This window comes from Ruditapes philippinarum, unplaced genomic scaffold (genome assembly GCF_026571515.1).
Source record: "Ruditapes philippinarum isolate M1 unplaced genomic scaffold, ASM2657151v2 ctg7611_1_1_1_1, whole genome shotgun sequence".
NCBI lineage: Eukaryota > Metazoa > Mollusca > Bivalvia > Venerida > Veneridae > Ruditapes > Ruditapes philippinarum.
Genome location: NW_026862305.1, coordinates 45,845 through 70,790, shown reverse-complemented (window position 1 = coordinate 70,790; position 24,946 = coordinate 45,845). Strand labels below are relative to the sequence as shown.

The 24,946-nt window shown below is 31.3% G+C and overlaps 1 protein-coding gene across 1 annotated transcript in view; it reads left to right on the top strand.

The window, feature by feature from the left end:
- The window catches only part of LOC132718594 (uncharacterized), a gene marked incomplete at its 5' end in the record, with an annotated part of 62,838 nt that overhangs the window by 14,623 nt on the left and 23,269 nt on the right, over positions 1-24,946 (top strand). Inside the window, 9 exon segments of the mRNA XM_060702310.1 lie at positions 1,839-1,963; positions 2,614-2,711; positions 4,178-4,290; positions 8,371-8,477; positions 10,113-10,196; positions 13,701-13,790; positions 14,396-14,531; positions 16,453-16,541; positions 21,165-21,209. Of these exon segments, the coding sequence (XP_060558293.1) occupies positions 1,839-1,963; positions 2,614-2,711; positions 4,178-4,290; positions 8,371-8,477; positions 10,113-10,196; positions 13,701-13,790; positions 14,396-14,531; positions 16,453-16,541; positions 21,165-21,209 (887 nt within the window).

Genomic DNA, 24,946 nt, shown 5'->3' with positions numbered 1-24,946 from the left:
CTTAGGGGGTCATGACCCTCCCTTAGACATTGTTAGAATGTATGAAATATAATATTACATCAAGGTCTGGATATTAACTTCATTTTTTACTGCAAATCATGCAGTAATATTACCTATGAACCTCCCCTGCCCCTAGTAAACTAAAAAAACCTCTTAAATATGCATTACATCTTGCTGAATGGTTCTCAGTTAGAGGATATTTCTATAAAAAGAATAGGTAGATTATGTCAAGAAACAAATTTCGCTAAAACATGATGTCAACTTTGATGATAATAGCTGGAACTTGTAGGATGGTTTTATTTGTAAGTTTTTTTAGGTACAGAAATTTTTGAATCTACAGAACTGTAGTACTTTTAATAAATAAATTTTGATATACATTATTTTCAGTTCTGGAATATTCTATAACATATAGATTTCACTATTTTTGAAATGTAAAAGAATTTATAACAGAAAAAATAGTATCATAATACATGTACTGTCAAGAGCATTTGTGTGAAAAATCAGCCAAGATAATTTATTGTTATTTATGAGCATTTAATTTAGATCAATATGTCTGGCCTATTAAGAGACTGATACAATTTTCTTTCCCAAGTGTTCATTATGTTTGATATATCTTTAGGGAGTTTTTAGCTATTAGGAGGGCCAAATAAACACATTTGATTGAAAACTAATGTTATATGAAACCACAGTTTCAGTAAACTATTTAGGTTATTTTTTCTATATATAAATATATACATGGTGAGTGCCAATTTTTTGTTGTTCAGAAGTATTATTTATAATGTATTATACGAGGGTTGATCAATATATTCATGGACACTATTAATAACTTAATAATTAATCAAGATATTATAAAGATTTTTTGCTATTTAGGAGAAGAATTTAATACTATTCAAACATATTGTGATTTTTTAAAAACAAATTTCATTTTGTTCATTATATGTATCGCCACAGCAACCCTATACCGTACGAACGCCGCAGCTCAAAAAAAAGTTATATTTACCATTTTGAAATACTTAAAAAATGTCCTTATTTTGGCGTGCTTCTTTAAAATATGAAAATGACGGCAATGTTCTTTCATATCGTTTATAGAACATTAAAAAAAGCAAGCGTCGCTACTATTTCTTTTGTTTGTTGGAGATGTTAATGGAGACAGGGGTGTGTCACCAGAGAGGAGCACGACGTTGTTGGAGCAGAGGGCAGTAATTAAGTTCTGTGTAAATCTTGGTATGACGCCAAAGCAAACTAAAGAAAACATGGAAATTGTATCTGGAACAAAAAAAGTGTCTTATTCGTTAGTTTATAAGTGACACATACACTTCTGTGAGGGTAGAGAAGAACTTCAAGATGATAAGAGATGCGGCAGACCAATTAAAACTTGTTGCGATGCGAACGTTATGCGAGTGAAATTGAAGGCAGAGTTAAAGGGACACAAGTTAACCGGGTTCCATGATTTGCAGTCCATAGCATTGTCTGTGTTGCGTTCATTTGATACTTCATTGTATAAGAACATTTTCAGTCGGTGGGTACACAGGCATGAACGATGTGTAAAAGTTGGTGCTGCATTGTTTTTGAGAAGATGTAACGCCGACGTCACGACGTAACGTAAGAAGCAAATGAGCTGCGGCGATCAGCTTTACATGTATTTCTTAAAACTGTCATTTCGGATAAAATATATGGATTATTTATCTGAAACTTACACATCAAATTGATAAATAATTGAATAAATGTCACATATAATTATATTAACTTTCCTTCCCCAAAAAAACAATTTATGGAGTGTGTCCACGAATTTATTGATCAACCCTCGTATAAAGAGTTGATATACTGGTTTCTTACAGATGAAGATATACATTATACAAGGTTACGTATAGGGAAATGTAAGAGACAGTCTGGTGAAGTTTTAGCTACACAAGCATGGGAAGATTGCTGCTCTTTCTTTATTTATGATCTCTCAACAGAAAAGGTCAGTTCATTTGATGATTTCTTGGTGTGTTTATTTATTTCTTATTCATTTTACTACTGATTTACTTGGTTGCTTATTTTACTTGTCCCATTCTGGTGTGGTTTGAAATCCTAAGTGTCAGGTGGTTCTTCTCAGGTGTCTACTTTTGCCTTAAATAATAAAGGGTACAGAAGTGTAAAGCTCCATGAAGAGTAAAGCTTGAAGTCACAAGAGTAAAACTCCAAACAATCAGAACAAAAACAGGGTTAAAGTAAAAGAAAATTATGTTACTTATTATTATTCAGCTCCAACAAAACTTAACATATTATATAAATTCTTCATGGATACCCCTTCGTGACCAGTTTTTCATAAAAATGGTAATCATCTTATGTTAATGAAATGTAGTTCAAGATGACATTTATATGAAGATATAGGGATTATCAATTGCCACATGTACCACTGCTTCACGTACCTTTGCAGTGCTAAATTTGTGTGCTAAATTTGTTCTACCATAAATTTAAAAAGAACTAAAATTAAGCATGATATGATATGATTTTATTTTATAGCAGTCCACAACCTAGAGATGTAACCTTGTCTGGTTGTATATTTCTGACTTTGGCAAATCTTGATTGCTACTCAGGTTATTTAATGTAACATGTTTTTATTTTCAGTTGAATATCAAACACAAGTGTAAACGTTTATTAAACACTGTGACATTAGAGCAACATGACCTTAAACTTTCATCTTTCCCTTTTAACCTAGAGAAACAGTAAGTATATATGAATTTTCATAGTTTTGTTAATGTGTGAAAATATAGGAAAAGGGAGTCTATATAATAATGTACTTATACTTATATACTTATGGGGGGGGGGGGGGTAGGGAGTGGTTGAGGATCATAGAGGAGAACAAAGTACCTTTTTTTAGCTCACCTGTCACAAAGTGTCATGGTGAGCTTTTGTGATCGCTTTTCTTCCAGCGTCCGTCCATCCAGCGTCCGTCCGTTAACTTTTACTTTAAGCGACATTTCCTCATAAACCGCTAAGCCAATTTCATCCACAATTCACAGGAATTTTCCTTTGGTTGTCAATTTTAAAAATTATTCAAAGAATTTAATTCCAAGCAGAACTTGCCATGGCAAGCGAAAGAAAAAACTTAAAATATCTCCTTTTAGAAAACCGAAAAGAGCTAGAGCTAGAGCTTATGTATTTGGCATGAAACATTATCTAGTCATTGTCTACCAAGTTTGTTCAAATAAATGTTGAAATTAGCCCCGCCCCGGGGGAGGGGGGGCCTTGATTTTCCTTATTTGTATATAGTAAAAACTTAAAAAGTTGTCTTTTAAAAAACCCAATTAGCTAGAGCTTAGATATTAAGCATGAAACATCCTCTAGTGGGTGTCTACCAAGTTTGTTCAATAAAAGCCCTGGGGTAAAAATTGGCCCCGCCCCAGGGGGTCATTGATTTTCCATATTTGTATATAGTAAAAACTTTGAAAAAAATTTCTTTTAAAAAACCAAAATAGCTAGAGCTTAGATATTAAGCAAGACACATCTTCTAGTGGGTGTGTTCCAGGTTTGATCAAATAAAAGCCCTGGGGTCAAAATTGGCCCAGCCTCAGGGGTCATTGTTTTCCCTCTCTGTATATAGTAAAAACTTAAAAAATCTTCTTTTAAAAACCCCAAATAGCTAGAGCTAAGATATTTAGCATGAAACATTTTCTAATGGATCTCTACCAAGTTTGTTCAATAAGAGCCATTGGGTTAAAATTGGCCACTCCCCGGGGGTCATTAATTTTCCTTATATGTGTATAGTAAAAACTTAAAAAATCTTCTTATAAAAAAACCCACAAAGCTAGAGTTTAGATACTAAGCATGAAATATCTTCTTTTGAGTGTCTACCAAGTTTGTTCAAATAAAAGCCCTGGGATAAAAATTTGCCCCTCTGAGTGGAGTCTTCATTTTTCCCTATATGTATATAGTAAAAACTTAAAAAATCTTCTTATAAAAACCCAAAAGAGCTAGAGCTAAGATATTTATCATGAAACATCTTCTAATGGGTGTTTGTTCAAATAAAAGCCCCTGGTTTAAAATTGGCCTTGGCCCAGGGGCCTTTATACAGGTGAGCTATTTCAGGGCCATCATGGCCCTCTTGTTTAAATTGACAATTTAAAAAGTTAATTTACATGTAGTGAGATTATGAGTGTTTGCCAATTAAACATTTTTTTTTGTTCTGCAGGATTAATCAGGAAGTAGAGAATATAGATGGGAGTAAATTAAGTTTGACATTGACGTATTCACCCCTCCCACCCATTAACCTGGAAGAGGAGGAACCAGTATGTGTTCTACAACGTAAGTCATATTCTCCTGACCCTAAATCCACATTTAAGTTCAATGTGTGCAAGGTGTGAATAGTTGTCATCATTAATGTTGATGTCATCAGTCTATAATTATTTTGTATTTTCATAGCTGAACACAACACAGCTTAATATAGAGAGCAGGGCATCACATTTGTAATGCAGGGGTGTAATTAGTCAGAAATTTGGTTGAGGTGAATTTTCTGCTGAGCAATTGATCTTGGTCATAATATGATAGTCATTAATAATGTTTTTCAGCAGTGATTTAGAAACAATACGAAATTTGTAGTTGGTATCTGGTCATACATCTGGTGAACTTTTTTTGAAGATTAAGTTGGAGATTTTTCTTCAAAAAATGGGAAATCTCCTTCAAAAAGAGGGAGGTTTTAGAATAAACAAAGAAGGGAGTTCTGACATCAAAAATAGGGAGATTTCTTTAATTTGTGAAAATACCCCTTATTTTAAGAAGAAAAAAATGGGATTTGAATTTTGAACGTAATATTGTTGTTTATTATTTTTTATACAGATCTACTGTTTTGAAATTATGCCCATTTGACACAATTCATAAATTATTTTAAAAGATTTAATTAATAAGCATATTTGGTGGTTGTGTTTTGGGCCAAGGCACTTTCCTTTAATAATTTAGTGTAGTGCTATTTTCTCTATTTTATATACTGTCTACATAATGAAGGCTGCTTTACTGTAATATTTTTTTAGTAATTAAATTTTATGAAATATGGAAGCTATATAGCTTGTTATATGTGACTGTTCCTTACTGGTTTCATCATCTCTTTTTAACAAGACAAAATATCTGTAGAAATTGAGAAATTCCTTTCAGAAGATTTTCTAGGAATTGCTGACATTTATGTTTAGCTACACTTACATAAATTTTATCATTGCTGGGACAAAACTCTTTTGAAAAATGGCCAAATGATTATGGAAACAATATAATTTTACTATTTATAGATTTTGTTGAAATATAAAATCATAAGATTTAGCTTTATACTATTTAAGCTTATAACAACAGTAACAACAGTCAAGGTCTAGTGTCAACTTTAAAAGTCAATCTTTAAAAGTTTCTGATTTTTAACGAGATACCATTATATCATTTGTTTAAATCTTTACCCTGCAGTATACTTGTAACAGACTTAAATTTTGTACTTTTGTTGTAAATAAACTATGTATATTTTATAGCAAAAAGAATGGTAGAACACTGTATTGTTATGTTTAAATGTTTACCAACATGTTGCAGCATGGTCCAGAGGTTTACACATCAGAGTAGTAATTAAGGATCTCTAGCGGTGTGGGTTCAAACCTTATTAGGGACAAGCGGTTGTTTCCATTAGCAAGAAACTTTACGCTCATTGCTTAGTACTGGTTGCTTCCAGGAACAGATTCCAGAGTGTGTCTATAAGCTTATAGCTTTCTACACAATCAATCTGTAATAAATTCTGTGTAAACTAACACGTTCTTTAAACGGAAAACAATTTTCCTACAAATAGGACAAATTTTGCATTTGGTTGATTTTTGGTGATTCTTGATAATATTTAACTTTTTATGATGATAACTTAATAGAATTTAACTGATTTATGATGATTATATTAAAATTGACCTGTCCAAACAACTTTTTATAGTTTATGAGGATCAGGATTTGGTATGTTTAAGATGATTACTGATTAAAATTTCGCCTGTTTATGATGATTTCATGATAAATTATTATAGTTTATGATGGTTACTAATCATAGTTTATTTGGTGATAACTTACCCAGTATATGATTGTTTACAGTTTATGATGATTACTGATAAGAGTTTAAGCTGTTTGTGATGATTACTGAGAAGAATTTAAGGTGTTTATGATGATTATTGAGAAGAATTTAAAGTTGTTTATGATGATAACTGATAAGAATTTAAGTTGTTTATGATGATTACTGATAAGAGTTTAAGTTGTTTATGATGATAACTGATAAGAATTTAAACTGTTTATGATGATTACTGATAAGAATTTAAGCTGTTTATGATGATTACTGATAAAAAATTTAAGCTGTTTATGATGATTACTGATAAGAGTTTAAGCTGTTTATGATGATGACTGATAAGAATTTAAGCTGTTTATGATGATTACTGATAAGAATTTAAGCTGTTTATGATGATTACTGATAAGAGTTTAAGCTGTTTATGATGATTACTGATAAGAGTTTAAGCTGTTTATGATGATTACTGATAAGAATTTAAGCTGTTTATGATGATTACTGATAAGAATTTAAGCTGTTTATGATGATTACTGATAAGAATTTAAGCTGTTTATGATGATTACTGATAAGAGTTTAAGCTGTTTATGATGATTACTGATAAGAATTTAAGCTGTTTATGATGATTACTGATAAGAATTTAAAGTTATTTATGATGATTACTGATAAGAATTTAAAGTTGTTTATGATGATTACTGATAAAAATTTAAGCTGTTTATGATGATTACTGATAAAAAATTTAAGCTGTTTATGATGATTACTGATAAGAGTTAAGCTGTTTATGATGATGACTGATAAGAATTTAAGCTGTTTATGATGATTACTGATAAGAATTTAAGCTGTTTATGATGATTACTGATAAGAATTTAAGCTGTTTATGATGATTACTGATAAAAATTTAAGCTGTTTATGATGATTACTGATAAGAGTTTAAGCTGTTTATGATGATTACTGATAAGAGTTTAAGCTGTTTATGATGATTACTGATAAGAATTTAAGCTGTTTATGATGATAACTGATAAGAATTTAAGCTGTTTATGATGATTACTGTTTGAAATGGTTTCTTCAGACTGTCATTATTGTTCAGTTTCAGAAGAGATAAGTTGAGTCATAAAGTGACACTAACATAATGTGAAGATAGTATAAAAATAGTAATTAAGATTTGTGTTTATCTTCCTTATTATATATGACTCACCAGTTTTTTATATTGTAAAAAACAACATTGAACAGACATTGTTGTTCAGTATCAGGTTCTCTCAGGGAAACACACACTGTTGAAATATGTGTCAATTAATTTCAAGGATGAACATTTTCTCATTTTCTTAAACTAATTATCAGCTTTTCTTAAATCTAGGAAGGGCAAAAATAGAATAGAAAAGATAATGCAGAGTTTTATTTAGTGTTAGTGAATATGATTACAAAATTGTTAGGCTAGTTTTTATTAGATACAACATAATATTATAGCTTGGCAATGAATTAAACATTTTCATTTAGAAAGACATTGGATTGCATTTCACTGTTTTAGCTCATCTCAGCACAAAATGGCGCAAACAGGAGATTTTTTGATGACCCAATATTTGTCACTGTAATCTGTCACTTTCTATTGGCTAGAATTTCTGTAAACAATATCTCCTACTTATACATACGGTAGATTTTGACCGGATGTCACAGGTGGTCCAATTATTTTCATTATAAATTGTACCAGTCTGTATTGAGAGATAGGAATGTATATATATACATGTATATACATGTATAAGTGAAATTTTTAAATAAAAATGTTGTTGACAGAAAAAGACACAAACCCAATGTTAAGATGTTTGATATTTGATATTGTCTTGTGAGTCTTGATAAAGTAATATAAATGATTACCTTTAGGTCAAAATTGGTCGCATTCTGGGGACCATTTGTTTCAAATACATTGAAACACAATGAAAGACAACAAGGCCAATAGGTGATCTGTTTTATGTGCAGCATTTTCTTGTACACTGTATATGTTTTTATATAAAGAGTATACTTTGATAAAACTTGACTCTTATGTAATAAAATTTTACATATGAAAGATTTTTAAAAATATCCAATCAGAAAACAAAATAGTGTAAAGTATTCTTGTATGATTATGTATTAGGATTCTAAAAAGTTACCTAAATTTTGGCCCTGATGCCCTGTCAGGTCAATATTGGCCTTATCTTAACTTTTCCTTTTTACTCAAGGGATGAATATGGACCCTTTAGCATCATTCTCTTATTTGTCAAAAATATTATTATATAAATGTGTTGATGTTTGTATAGTACAGTGAATGTTATACAGTATCCATATTTATGTTTCAGGATCTGGGGTATTATATGTATGTGTTCATAGTGCCAGTAATGTTATTGCCATGGACAAGTCAGGGTCATCTGATCCATATTGTGTTGTATTCTGTGATAGAAGAAGGGTAAGATTTCTCACATCCAGCATTTATACCATGTCTATATTGTATATATCATAAGTCATTGTGCTTCTTTCTTCTCTTAGACCATTCTTTTTAATGTTGTCATAATAATAAGGTAAAAGATGATCTTTTTGGGGCCTTTGTTGGTGAGCAGTTTATTGTTGTTAATCTGAATAACAATTGGTAGGTAAAGATTTTTTCATGTCAGAAACTTGTGACGTCTTGTGACAGTTCAAAATTCTTCCCTAATAGACACCTGATGCACACCTGATTCAGGTCTCTCTTTACCAATAAAGCTCATCTCTAGAAGATATGCTACAGAGTTTTATATGTTTGATGTTCATTTTTAGAATATTCTCATTTCTAATTTGATATTTAATTTACTCAAGTCTACTTATGTAGGAAATAAACTTTATTTGCAAACTTTATTATTACTTTTAGGAAACAGATTTATTGTTTGGCAATATTAATCTCAGACAATTGAAATTTCAATGACCTTTTTGATAATTTACGGATCCCAAAGAAAACATGCATATTTAAATCTGGTTATAATGATAAATATACTTACAATTGATAGCATATTACTTGCTTTACTTGCTTCATTGACTATGTGGTAAGACTCTCAGTTTCTAACTGAAAGTTGTAGGTTCGATTCACAATAAATTTTTTTTAGCTCAACTGAGCAAAAAGGTCTAAGAGGTGAGCTTTAAGGATGGTAAGCTCTCCTTCGTTCATTGTTGTCCACAATTTTTTTAAACAAATCTCCTCCTAAACTACATGGTGGATTTTGACCAAACTTCACAGGAATGATCCTTATGTGACCTACACAAAAATCTTATATATAATTCAATACTGATGCATAAGTAGGTCACAGGAGCTTAAAATAGATTTGACTCCCCAGGGGACACTTAGTTTATATAGATATGTATAGGAAAATACATTGCCTAGAAGAACACTACACAAGTGATATAAATCATGCCCCTCAGGAGTCATTAATTCTCTCCTTGGTTTCACTAATAGTTACATAGAAAAATATAGAAAAATGCATTTATGTTTTCCAAATAAGCTCTCAGGCAAGACATACTAGTAGCTCAAGTGTGTGATCTAATTCAGAGCAGTGAAGGAAAGAAGTTCTCTTCCGTCTAGAATTATTTTTGATATATAATGAGATTGTGCTCCGCGCATGCGCATCACATGTAGTTATATCATAAAAACAGTGATTACAGGAAATAGAAAAGAAAGAAAACATGAATGTCATGTAAAAGGTCATAACTGCCTTTGTTAACTTTTGTCTTATTGATTTTTTGGTTATGTTCAATAAATTCAGTTATTTTGAAACTTGATATGTGGATGCATCTTGATGCCAGTCACACCCATTTTTTGGTCAAAGGTCAACATTAATTTGACATACTTAGAAAAGTGGAGTGCACTGTTCCCTGGATAGCTCTTGTTATTATTTCAGTAAGAATAACACAATTATCCTTTTAGTCAGACAATTTGTGAGTAACATAATCATTATCACAATAATGTTGACCTGTACTCTACATAGTCTAGACCATAACAGTGTAACTTGGACAAATAATTAATGGAACAAATGTATAAGACATGTACATAATTATCAGTATTTTATTATTTTAGGTTCTAACCACACCATACATACTTCAGAATCGAAACCCATCATGGCAGTCACAGACAGAATTCTTTGTCAGAGATTTCTCTCAGGTATTGTTATTAATTAACTACCCATTTATAAAAAAAACTGAAATTTTTAATAGTTATTCATCATGAGATAACGAGAAATTTAGTTCATGTCATGATTGTAGTCATGTTGGATAGTCACGATTGTAACATATGTCTCTACTTGCATTTACATGGGAATACTGTCATTGTTCTTTTGTTCATGTGGTTTATTTATACATGTATCATGACTGAATTGATTACTTATATGAAATATTCCTTGTAATGAAGGTACTTCAATCTGGAAATAATTTCAAATTATTCAATTTCAAATTTCATCAAACAGCAAGGGGTATAATAAAAAAACAGTACATTTGATTTGGGTGTTAGATGTCTAATGCAAACCTCTTTTCTGAAGAGTATTCATTTTTAGTAAGGATACTGAGTTTATGATGGGCGTGGGTTCAAGTCGTACTAGAGGCAAATTTTTTGTACCTTTTTTATTCCTTTTATCTGGTCAAATTATAGTTTTCGTCTTTCTTTTTTCTCCTTTGTTTTTGCAATATTGAATTATTTCAATATGTTTTTTCTTTGGTTTTGCTTACCAATTCTAAAGTTAGACTAAGATGAAATAAGTTAAACTCATCTTCAAACTCAATTTCAAGAAATATATCTGTAGTGTTATAGACATACATACATGTTTTAATAAAGTGATTATATATAAACTACAAGTCATTTACATATACATGTAGTTACATGGTTATATGATGTGATATATAATAGCATGAACATAATTCTGTACTTAACACCTGCAACATATTAATTTAATATACATGTTCTTGATATATACTGTATAATGTTGGTTTTATGTTAGTACATCATTTACTTTATTCTTAGTTTGAATATAAAAATAAATAGTTCAAAATATAGGTATAACTTGCACTAGTATAAACACAGCTATAACTTGAACATTTTCTGTCTTAATCAAAGCTCTTCTTGAGCCTTGGTATGATTGTTGTAACAATTTTAACACATGAGCATTATGAACATATGAATTTGTCGACTCCTATGTTGTCACATTTTAGATGTAATCTGTTTATAGTTTACCCTCAGTCTGCTGGAGTGGCGGCATGACCGGGTTGTTAATGCATCAGACTTGTTAGATTGCTGACCGTGAAGGTTCAGATGCTGCCAGGGACAAACTGTTGTTTCCTTGAGCATGAAACCTCGCATTTATTGCTTAAAGTTACATTAAATAAATTTGTTAAAATATTTTTGCCGTCGGCCTAAAAACCAAGCATTCTACAGTTTCATTAACTTTTTTAACAGTATCGTTGTAAATCTCATCAAATATTGTTCATAAATTAGGATTTTAAATGGAAAACCCCACGGTAACACTAAAGTTTGTATACGAATTTTAACATGCAAATGAAGACTATAATCAGCTCGTGGTATGCGCTACGTCACGGAGTTATAGTTGCTATCCGGAACACAGCAAATATAAGATTTTCTTGTGCAAACTAAGCTTCACGGTGCACTAGGCCTGTGGTTCAGAAAAAATAATCATCTCATAAAAAAGATTAAATTTGTATAAAATATCCGCTACAATGCGGAAATATACCGTTAAATTAGGACTGCTACTTATAGTCATGTTTAATATTGATGTACGGATGATCTGAAGGCGGAGTTTCTCATGCAAACAGAAATTGTACTTCCGAATTCACCACAATGAGGTTGCACATTTGTATGCTCATTAAACTCATTTTTAGCTCGACTATACGAAGTATATGGAGAGCTGTCCTACTCGCCCCGGCGTCCGCGTCCAGATTTTAGATTAAAGTTTTGGTGCAGTAAAATATTTTTCACTATAACTTTGTCATTTCTTAAGGTATCAACTTCAAACTTCAAATATATGTTCCTTATCATCAACCACATCTTATGTGACAAGGTTCATAACTCTAGCACCAATATTTTCAGATTTATCTCCCCTTGAACTTAGAATTTTCCTTAAAAAATACTATTTTTTACTGTTACTTCTTTATTTCTTAAGGGATCAACCTCATACTTCAAATATATGTACCTTATCATCATCCCCATCTTATGTGACAAGGTTCATAACTCTAGCACCAATATTTTCAGATTTATCTCCCCTTGAACTTAGAATTTTCCTCAAAAAATACTATTTCTTACTGTTTCTTCTTTATTTCTTAAGGAATCAACCTCATACTTCAAATATATTTACGTTTACATCATCCCCATCTTATGTGATAAGGTTCATAACTATAGCACCAATATTTTCAGATTTATCTCCCTTTGAACTTAGAATTTTCCATAAAAATATTATTTTTTACTGTTACTTATTTATTTCTAAAGGGATCAACTTCATACTTCAAATATATTTACGTTATCATCATCCACATCTTATGTGACAAGGTTCATAACTCTAGCACCAATATTGCAAGAATTATCTCCCCATAAACTTAGATTTTTTTACTAGAAAAATGTTATTTTTTATTATAACTTTTTTATTTTTAAAGGTATCTACCTCTAACTTCAAATACTTATTCCTTATCATCAATTACATTTTATGTGACAATGTTCATAACTCTTGAAGCAATATTTACAGATTTATCTCTCTTTGAACTTAGGATTTTCTTTATGAATATAATAACTTCTTTACTTTTTAAGGTATCTACTTCAAACTTCAAATATATATTTCTTATCATTACACAAATGTTGTGTGGCAAGGTCCATAACTCTAGCATGACTATTTCTAGAATTATTCCCCTTGATCTTGGAATTTATGTTTACAAATGTTATTTTTTTACTATAACTTACATAATTATACATAATTGATTTTTCTTTCATAGTTTTGTCCTCCTTACTGCGTCCAGTATTTTATTAGTCGAGCTTCGCTGTCTCCTGTGACAGCTCTTGTTTGGTTGCCTGGACACCAAAATAAGATCTGGAGTCGATATGAAACCCAATTTATTAATGAAATGTCGCTATTTCTTTTTTTATGAAATTTATTTAATGTAACTTTAATACTGGTTGATTCCAGGAACAGATTCGAGAGTGTTTCAATAAGTTTATAGCTTACAACACAATCAATCTAAAATAGATTTTTATAAACTAATCTGCTGGATCCAAAAATGATAGCCTTTACCAGCAGTATAGAGCCATGTTATCTAACCAGACTCTATCTAGTTGGTAGCACAAATTTTGTATTGTTATTGACATTGCATAAAATACTGTTTCATATTTTATACTGGGCAAATTTATTACCCGTGTTCAGCAGGTTACGAGTTAGCCTATATAATAAAGCATTAACTGTTTGGACTAGTAAACTATAGCAAGAGATATAGCCTTTATAATCTATGAAATAAAGTACATGTACATACAAATTTACTGAATAGAATTATCTGTAATCATAATTGTATCATAAAAGTTTTTTTCATTTAAAAGCTTTCCTTGAAAATCAATTTAACAAAGTGAAAAGAAAATAATTTAATAAAGTGAATGTAAAAGATGAAATTGTATATATTTCAGTGTCAGTTATCATTTTATGTATTTGATTGGGACGGAACTAATACTATCAATGATGATTTTCTTGGTTCAGCTATGCATGCCATGTCGGAGGTGAGTAGGATTTCTTTGTTTGTAACTATATATATATATATTGTCATTATATAAGGAGCTAGGTCGTTACTGCACTAAGGTTATGATATACACTGTGTATTTTAACCATGTATAATAATATCTCTATGAAATAACAATGTTAAAGAGCATTGTAGAAAAGGAGGTCCAAAAGCATATAAACATAAAATTTGAAATTCTTACATATATAAACTGATCACTAACTACAATTACAATTTCTAACAACAATGTGACAGAGGGCAGTGAACTAGAGCTTTGAGTTCAAATGTTTGTGAAATTTGATGGGTGTGAATTCTATCCCAATAAAGAGTGGAACTTTTTCTGATGCAGTTTGTATTTTAATTGTTTGTAAGATCTCTGTTTCCCATAGCTATTCTCATATTCTATTATTTGATATCATTTAAGTTTTGTATCTTAACATAATCAATATGTCCAGTTTTAGAACTGTACACTGATATTTTTAGGGAATTCAATATCAAAATACTGAAAACACAGGAATTTACCTGATAGGTCATATTGTACAAAATTGCTGCTGACAGGCTTATAATTGCTATGGTATATACAAGTCTTTATTTCAATCATTACAGAGGGAGCCCTGTGTACTTAACAAGGCTCTTGTCCTTGGGTACAACAAGAGAGGTGAAGGTCATGTTACAGATGTATCACTTGGACAAATTTATGTATCCATTATCTTCCGCCCAGTGCCTTCAGTGGAAAAATCAGGTAAGGAATTAATCATACATATTACTGTGTCTATTATTAGAATTATCTACTTCTAACAGGTGTGTCCTTCATGCATGAGTACAAAAGTTACTTTATGTATTTTTGTATATAAGGAGTACTGTTTTGACTTTGACCTCTAAATGAATTTTATCTTCAAAATCAAATTAAAGAGTTAGTGACATTTAACCATAAATTTTCCTTGACATATTAACTTCATAAAGTTTATATTGACATACAACTTGTCCCTTAATGATCTTAACTTCGAAGACAAATGTTCAAAATTTACATCCCACCATATTAAAAATGACTGCTATTACCAAAACTATTACCCCATAACCTGCTGTCTATGTGACTAGTATAGAGCAAAGGCCAAGTCCATTACACTAGTTCACCGGGTTACAGGTAAATGTGAACAGATCAAGAACAGAAGCCTTTGTTACTAGAACAACCATTGTGCAATTTTTTGCAACTTCAGTATGCACCTGTTTATAAATGTAAAGACCTTTAAAGTGGCCTTCAGCTTTTCTAACAGTTAATTATGTTATTTTTAGATAAATGGTTTCATATAATTATTAACCCATTACCCCATGAGCATTTTGTGAAAAATGGCTGTTTTCATTGAAAAGTCTCCCGTTACAAGTTCAAGTTGCTATAAAACTATAAAAACTGCTTCAATACTAATCAAACTTGGCACAAATGTTAACTGGACCATTGCCTTTGTAACAACATGCTCAGTCTGAAATTTCCTGTTACCATGGCAACTAGGGGACATCTCAAAGTTGCCAAAAATCACTATTTTGCGTTGATTTTTTCCATCAAAATTGATTTCAAAGTGCTGCCACTTCTCAATGGATTGAGATAGAGTCAAAGGCTTTTCAGCATTGGTTACACGTTACCTTATGATCGACCTGGGGCCATTTTTAGCCTCCCACAAGTCCAAAATTTTCTTGGCGATGAGGGGAACTCCGCCCCCCTTCAAACCCCCCTAACAGAAGGGGGCACATCCCCCTTCTGGCAACCCCCTGATGTATCTTTTGGATGGGGGGGGCCGCGCCGAAAAAGTGGTCAATTTTTTAAACAACATTTCTCAAACAAAAATAAGTGTTTGGGGGCCTAAATAAGGCATCTTTTCACCATTTGAGAAAGCAAAAAGGGGGGGGGGTGAAAAAGGCGTAGAAAGGCGTATATATCTGGTAATGGGTTAAATCAAAAGAATTAAGATAGAAATTGAAATCTGCAGACAATAAAATACATAAACAATTATTTAAGGAAACCAGTTAAATACCTCTAATATACTGGTCCACTCTTAATATTTAAATTAGTTAAGCAGACGAATAGTTTCCCGATCTTCTATTTTTAGACATGAACGTCACTGACATGTTATAAATAGTTATTGTAATGCTGTTTTGAGAAGGTTTGACAGTGATGTGATGTTCTTTTCATTGATTAAATTAATGAAATACTTATTTTGAAACATCACAGCATTGTTTTCCCAACAGAAAATAGAAGCTGAACACCACTTTTAAAAAAAGGTGGGAGTGTCTGTGGTTGAATTGTTAAGGCTATTGACTTTACACCACTTGCCTCTCACAGCTGTATGCTCGAGAAGCGCCAGCATCTTGAAATTCTTTTATGTTAGAAAGCTATATATACAACTACTCCGGGTGCCCATTTATGCCTGCACAAAGAGGCATCTGAGGTCTTCCTCTGCTAGAAAAGCTGGAAAGTCACCATATTACCTTGACTGTGTTGGTGAGATGTAAAATCCAATCAAAAAATAAGCAGGTGTATTATTAATTATCATAATTTGGTGTAAATTCTCAATATTCAAATTTATTTTAAGTTTATAGCAAATAAAGCATGCACCATGTCAACAGGTTGTTCTGTGTAATAGCTGATACTGTATATTTTATGTTATCAGAAAGGTACAGATTGACCAGTACTGATTCTATGAACAACAACAACAACGAGTTTCTGTATGTGGAGGACATGGTATCACCAGGTACTCGGGTATGTGTTCATTTTATATATTACACCTTCTGAACATTTACACTTATATAAACTATGTTATTGGTTTTCAGTCTCATAGCAGGGTTTCAAATGTTAAACTTTGTTTTTAGATGGATGAATGTTTGCAAGTGATTACTTGTGACCTAACTTTTTTGGTGTGTAATATAATAGTCATTTGCTTATTTTCTCATATGTTTATTATAGCAAAATATTTGTATTCTTTATATTGTTTTTCAACTTAAGTATCACATAACTAATATCATCAATTCATGAAATTCTTAGTTTCAAGGTCAAAGACTTAGTTTGAGCATGGTCCTTCCAACTTTTACATGTTTTAATGTCTGTTGATATTATGTTATAATGTCTTATATGTTATAATGTCATCTAAGACTAGAGCTTAAAGATGTTATAAATGAGAACAGTAATTGGTACAGAAGGCATGTAAAGTTTGTAAAAGACATTCTACAACTTAAAAAAGCAAAAAACTCACTTTCAGGGGAAGATTATTAAAAAAATAGATGGTGACCCCCAATTTTTTTCATCAAATTGTTCCAATCATGATTCTCTTTAATCATGCAAAATTAAAGAAAAAAGATTCTATGCTAGTTTAAATTTTCCTTTCTTAAGTCTTTGTAAAAAAAAAGTGCTACTCTCAGAGAAATCTTTAAAAGTTCCACTTTAAGAAATACATACTGCAAATTCACTTATATTCGTGGGCATGAAATTTCGTGGTTTTATCAAAACGGCCATTTTCGTGGGTTCTTAAATTCGTGGATTTTCAATTTCTTGTAAAAAAATAAAATAAATAACCTAATGCAAAGTAATGTTACACTTAATCGCCGCACATTTTACTTACCCCATGTACATATCTTTACGTATCACACAGCGCTTGTCAATAAATTTAATCCTTGCCTCTTGGCACTCATTACACAAAAATCAGCGGAAAAGCACCGATGCATGATTGTTATAATTATGTAGAGTAGAGACATGGCAAGAAGTATTTGTTGGGATAAAATTTGGATCTTAAATTCATGGATTGACGTAACCCAAGAAAACCATGAAAATTTGTCCCCCCAAATAATAATGATTTTACAGTACATGATTTTAATGTTAATCTAATCATGCCCAATATAATGCTTTATGTCATTTAAAATAAGAAACTGAAATTCTCATAATAAAATCTTGAAAAGTAAAGAAAGAAATTGTTTCATGACACACTAGAAAACAAGAGTCAATTTGCATCACTGTTTAATCATCATTAAAATCTACAGCAGGATAGTTTTATTATGTTATCTCAATTACGAGGGTGGTTCAATATGTAATGCTATATGAAGTATATTTTCTAATTTAACTTGTGATTCTTATGCTTGTAAACTATGCTTTGCTTCCAAAAAAAGTGTGTTGTCACCGATTGAGAATTTTTTTTACATTTAAAAATACCTTACATGAGTAACTTTATGTAAAAGTATGGCTAGTAAACATTCAGTTAAAAGCTCAAGCAAAACTAGGAATGTCTGCTATCAATGTTTATAATATTTGTAATATTTATGGCAATTATGCAACTTTTCCGAAGTAAATGCATAAATTCAAAAATGGGCACATGTCAGTTAAAGATGCATGTAAATCTGGTAGTTAATTAATGACAAATACATTCTTAAAGTCAATCTTATCATTGACCAAGATGTCAGACTTTCACTTACCCAGATAATCCATATCCTAGATATATTAAAAACTTACAAAATCTCTGAAGAATCACTTGAAAGTTAGGCGAATAACTGCCAGATGGTTACGCTCTTTGCTAACATCAGCAAGTGAAATGCGCTGGAAAATTACTGATGATGAAAGCTGGTTTCAATAATATTTGGGCCAGTCAACCATGCATTGCTGAGGGATTGACAAGTGTCAAGAAAGTTTTTATTTTTTTTTTCAATTCCCGTGGAACTGTTGTCTAAAGGCCTGTTTCTAGAGCAGAGGTTGTTCTGTCAAATCCAACTATTTCAGAGTTTGTCCTTTAACTGTATGAAAGCCTTGTATTTTCTGCATGACAATACTCTGCACACAAGGAAGCTACTGTGATTTTTTCAAGCAAAACAAGTGACTTTCCTTAAACATCCACCATATATTCTCCAGACTTTACACCCTGTGACTTTTATCCTCTTCCAAGACTGAAAAAACATCTTGCAGGTCATCGCTACAATGGACTTGTGTCCACTATTTCTCAGTTGTTGAAAAGTATACCTAAGGAGGAATATGTTAAAGCATATGGAAATTAGATTAAACATTTGAAACTTTGTATTTCTGTAGAAGGGGATTATTTTGAAGGGTTAAAATTGAAAATTATAAAATATTTGCACTTTTGTTCAATTTATTGATATTCTTACATTCATTATTGTAGAGCTGTTAGTGAATGTTTTAGATGATTTTGTGATTGTGAATTAATCTCTCTTCTTCAAACAGGAAAATAGCTTATTATAGAGACAAAAAGCTGTTCTAATTTGTCTGTAGTATAAAATACAGTAATTGTCTCTTTAATGGACCTTTAATAACCATAATATGTGAAGTCAGGGAATGATTAGATTCAAAGCTTGTCTGTCATGAAATTAGAAAACTACAGAAATTTGTGTTACATCACATTGAATTTTACTTTACCCACATGGTTTGTTTTAGTATTTACAAATATTTATTTTATATGTGTAAAATTTCTGTCAAAATTTAACTTTTAAGGTAAGGGACCTTGTCAAGGTTTTAAAATAAATGAAAAGCACTGGTCAGCAGGGAATTAATACTACAAATAATGACAAAAATATTATCATTTTGATATCAGGCGGTAAAAGAGAAATGGGGCTGGGATAAACATTTTTTCATTCCCCATTCAGTATTTGTACAAAGTTTTAAAGTCTGTATAAGTAAAAGTTGGCCAAAGGTTGTTGTATTGTACCTTTATGGCAGCTGTAAACAGTTACCACATACTTTGTCCTCAGTATTGTTCTATTAGTCTGTTTTATTATGTATTTGTCTGGTTTGTTAATTCCAATCTTTCCTGTAGTGATGAAAACTGCTTGTTATGTCTTTGCTAGCAGATGAGAGATATTTAACACATACACAAATAACTGTGGAGTATGCAAGTTTTACTGAAATTTTATGCCCTGGGCATAAAGTAATTGAACAGTCTGTCCACACAACCATGCTTTTTTTTATGCAATAATTGTACATTTGCTCATACAATCTTCGTTTATTGACTGATGGTTTTCATATTTAGAATGAAAGTACATTAGATGGCCCAGAGGTCAAATTCACCTGTGCTAGCAATAGATTTTTACACTTTTTCGTAAACAGCCTTTGTACCAAAGTTTTTTATACCTTGAAACATACCAAAGGACCTTGGATGGTCCTCTACGTTTGGGTGAACTTTCTAAGGGTCAGTGGGTTTAAGGTCAAGGTCTTGTATTTATATATATATTTGATTGGTCGAGTATTTTTCCAACTTCATCAAATAGCCATGACAACTTAATTTTTTTACAATAAGAAAAGGTCAATGTTACTGACAAGAATCTTGGCCAGGGTTATTTGTGTTTACCTAACATGTTCTTGTTTGTTTTATTTTATGTTTATTGCTTATTAGCACCTAAATATCTTTCAATATCTGAAGCTTGAAACGCTGTTATGAGGCTTAATTCTACAATGTGCTATAGTATGAAATTTATGAACATGTATATAGCTAAAAAATTGTTCTGGCAATATGATAAATGCTTCATTGCTTTAATATAAAATGAATGACTTGGTTTTTGTGTCACCTCTACAGAGTAGTGGGGACATATAGGGATCACTTCTCTGTCGTCTGTCTGTTTGTCTGTCTGTGTGTCCATCTCAAAACTTGTCCGGGCTACTCCTTAGAAACTACATGTACTGGTGCAATTTCATCCAAACTTTACAGGAATGATCATGATCAGTATCAAGTCTAGTTGCGTATATCTTCAGCATTTTCCGGTTCTATGATTTTTGTGTGAGTTATGGCCCTTTAATGATTTTTTATTTTAAAGATTGTCCGGACTACTTCTCTTATACCACCAATGCAATTTCAATGAAACTTTACAGGATTGATAAGTAGCTCAAATATTTGCGCATATTACATGGATTTTCTGGTTGAATGATTTTTGGCAGAGTTATGGCCCTTGAATAAAAAACCTATTTTGCCCTGTTAATGATTTTTATGTCTCCTGGTACACAGTAGCTGCAACATGCAATTGGCTATCATGAGGCGACACGTGATCATTGATCGCTCTTGTTTGATTTTCATGTTAAACAAATGTTGTTTTTTAAACATTGTATATTTACAAATGCATTTTGATATATTATAATGCAATATAATTTTTGGTAGCAATACTTAGCCTTAAACTCTGTGATCATTTGAAAACAAGTTACCAAAATATACAAGGGAAAGAACTTTAGACCATAATGATTACCTTTATTCGCTTACCAAGACAAGTTATTTCCCTTATATGGTAATTTTTTTAGAGATATTCATGTTAAAACAAACTGATAAATCAATAGAAATGTTTTTGAAAGTATTAATATTTTGGTAGCCATAGAAAAGTAACTAAATATAGGTTTATTTATCATCAGAGCGTAATTGAACATGTGCAAAATGTCAACAGTATACACATGCAGGTAAATTATTCATATAGATGTATTATATATAGATATACTTATGTTGTTACTTATATACATGTAACAATATATTTTGCAGGGTGTTTAAGAATGCATGCTTCATTTGTATCATATATTATATTTGGTATGCATGGGTTGAGATTCTATATATGACATAAACTCTACTTATTTGAATGTATTGCAAGGGAAGACAGAGCATATATTTATAGAATTACCACACTGCCTAAAGTGCATGCTAACTAACAGAGGTACTAAGGGATATGACTAAGTAAAGATGGCTTGAATGTATATCAAGTCATATTTAAATGATATATACTGCTTATAGCAAAATTATCAGCTAATTGTTTTCCATTCTGTCTCAATGCTTGACATAATTATGCAGCTTTATTAAAAGTGTATAAAGCAATTTATCAGCTTTTTGGAAATGAATTATTATAAACTACCTGTTTGTAAGAAATATGTTTGTATACACAGTACGGTATTTCCATCAGAGTGAATTTAATTTAAAATAGTAGTCGCTTAACTGTATATTTCTACTTGCAAAAGCAGCAATTCGCATTTCTTCTGGACCACTGTTAACATATAATATTCATGTGTGCTAATTGTCTCAGTCATTTTGGGTGACAATTTCTTTAAGACTTGACCATAAGGTTATGGGAAGAAAACAATTTGACTGTTTATAAGTTGTTGTTGTTGTTTTTTTTTTTGTGTGAAAATATTGAATTAGATATAGATTTATACCCCTTAAACTATCTGTTGCTGTCAGGACTTTTTCAGTCCATATCCGCGCTGGCAGTATGTTATAATTTTTGCTATTTGTTAAAAGATATTGCATGTATGCAAGGAGTGAAAATATATTACTAAACTAAATCTGTTCTTAGGTTATAGATGTAAATGAGCGATTAAGAAAGAAGGTACAGTTATACTGTTTTATCCTCAAGGGTCATGTGTCAGTGTTGTTTGAACAATATTGTCATCACTATAACAACAGCTAGCTTTATAAATAGCTTTCTGGCTTAAACAAAGATTTTAAATGAGCATCATAATGAATTGAAATGTTAAATGCACTTTCTGAAAAAAAAGTTTAAAAATTAAACTGTTGTCAACTTTCTTGTTGTACCCATGTTGTCACAAATGCTTTCAGGTATACATGTTTGTATTATGCACAACATTTTACTATAAGCAATGTTGTAAGGTAATATTTGTAATGAAAGGTTCCAGTGTTTTAGAATATTTTTTTTTCATTTTCCAGTCATTGTTTCTATCAAAACCAACCTCTTTACAAAGTTCTGTGCTAATATTGTTTGTAGCAGAAATATTTACTTTGGCCATCTTTAAGATACAAAGTTCATTATCTTTTTGTGCCATTACTTTAGGGGGGGGGGGCATTTAGATTTACCCTTGTCCGTCTGTCCTTCCGACCGTCTGTCTGTTCTCTTTTGTGTCGCACATAGCTCAAAAAGTATTTGACCTAGAGTCATGAAATTTTACAGAAATGTTGATGAGTATGACTGTGTAGTTGTGCACCTGGGTATTTTGTGTGGATATATTTAGTATTTTTAGAGTTATCGCCCTTGACTTAGTAAAATTTTTGCAATTTTCAACTTGTGTCGCATGTAACTCAAAAAGTATTTGACCTAGAGTCATGAAACTTTACAGGAATGTTGCTCAGCATGTGTAGTTGTGCACCTGGGGTTTTGCTTATGGATTTATATTGTTTTATTAGAGTTATTGCCCTTCACTTAGTAAATATTGGAATTTTCAACTTGTGTCGCATGTAGCTCAAAAAGTATTTAACCTAGAGTCATGAAACTTTACAGGAATGTTGATCAGCATGTGTAGTTGTGCACCTGGGGTTTTGCTTGTGGATTTATTCTGTTTTGTCAGATTTATTGCCCTTGACTTAGTGAAAACTGTTCCATTATGTTGTGTTATTTGTTCCTCGAGTGCTTGAGTTAGAATCAACAAACTTTACAGGAATAATGATCAACATCACTGTGAAGCTATGCACCTGGGGTTTTGTATGTGGATTTTTTTTCAGTTTTGTTAGAGTTATTGCCCTTGACTTAGTATAAATTTGCAATTTTCAACTTGTTCATGCATAACTCAAAAAATATTTGACCTATAGTTTTCAAGAATTTTGGTCAGCCATGTACTTATGCACCTTGGGGTTTGCTTGTGGATTTATTCAGTATTTTTAAAGTTCTTGCCAAATTACTTAGTAAAAGATTTTTAGTTTTCAACTTGTGGCACATGTAGCCCAAAAAATATTTGACCTACAGTCATAAGATTGACAAAACATTGGAGTGTGGGGGCACCCATGTCCTTTGGACACATTTCTAGTTATTATTATTTTTATACCTTTTGAAAGGCTATGCCAATTTCATTGCATCAAGAAGTAAATATAAATATTTGTAGGAGAAGGATAATGTAGCTGCACTACTAGCAAAATGTATGAACCTTATCTGTTTGTCATCATCTATTGAGTAATGACCAATTATAAAAGCTTGCATGCCTTTGCATGCCCATTTGTTTAAACCTTTATCCTGAAGACTCAAAAGTGATAAGCATTTGCCATCAGTATAGAGCCAGGCCAGCCTGAATGTCTGTGTTGTCTCAATATACACTACAAACTTCAAATTGTTTTCTTGATAATGGAAAGTTCAAAAAATGGAAACACAGGACAAATCCATAAAACAATATCAGGAAGGTAAAGATTGACAACTCTTAGGATTGCTTGAGAAGAGATTTTGTGATGCATGCTGTTTAAACTTTCTCGTTAGCTGTTTGTATTAATTTTGTCAATGATATTTACTTTATGCCTGTATCAGTTTGTATAATGCAAATGATATCAATTCAAAATATATGTATGGCAGTGCAGTACCATATGTAGTTGCAAAAGCAGCATGGGTTTTGGGATAATGTAATCAGTAATGAAGATATTAATTTATGTAATTTGGTTATGGTTTTTGTCATACTTTGGTGAAGAAAACTTTAGTATATTAACATTTAAATTGTGGAGAAGTGATAATTAGATACACAAATGTTTATAATTAATTAAAATAATAATAATATAAATAATATAAATAATAATTAATAAATCAAAGAGAAAAATATAATTGTACATAAGGCCTTCTTATATCTAAAATGTGTTTTTTGGATGGAATGAAAAGTGATTTCAATGATAAAGCCCAGTCCACAATGAATTTCTGACAGGGTTTCACAACTCATTATCTTGAATATTTGCTTGTAGAATTATGTCTTAAAATAAAGTTACATATGGGTAAACAAATAACATAAAACATACATAACTTATTATAGAAAAAATGAGAATTCTCTGTTGTTGAAATTGATATAATGCCAGTCCTGAAATGCATGTTATTATAGTTAGCTGAGACAATCCGTTTATCCTAGTGTTTTCTGTAAGATTTTTTTACTGTCCAGCATCCCTAAAATTCTTAAAAAAATGAAAAATTCAAAATTCAAAGGGAATATGTTAATATTCTACTTAGCTTTGAGTTTGTTCTCAGTTTCTTGGTAGTGTTAATCAGTATGTGGGTAATGCTTTTTATTTATAAAGAATCTTTAAGTAAATATTATAAGTATTAACATTACAGTAATATTGTATTTCAGCTTTATCATGGTACTACAATATGCTCTGTATATATTGTGCATTGTAATAGTGTTGTCAGCATAACAGAAACTTGTTTGTCATGAACTGGTAACTTATATACAGT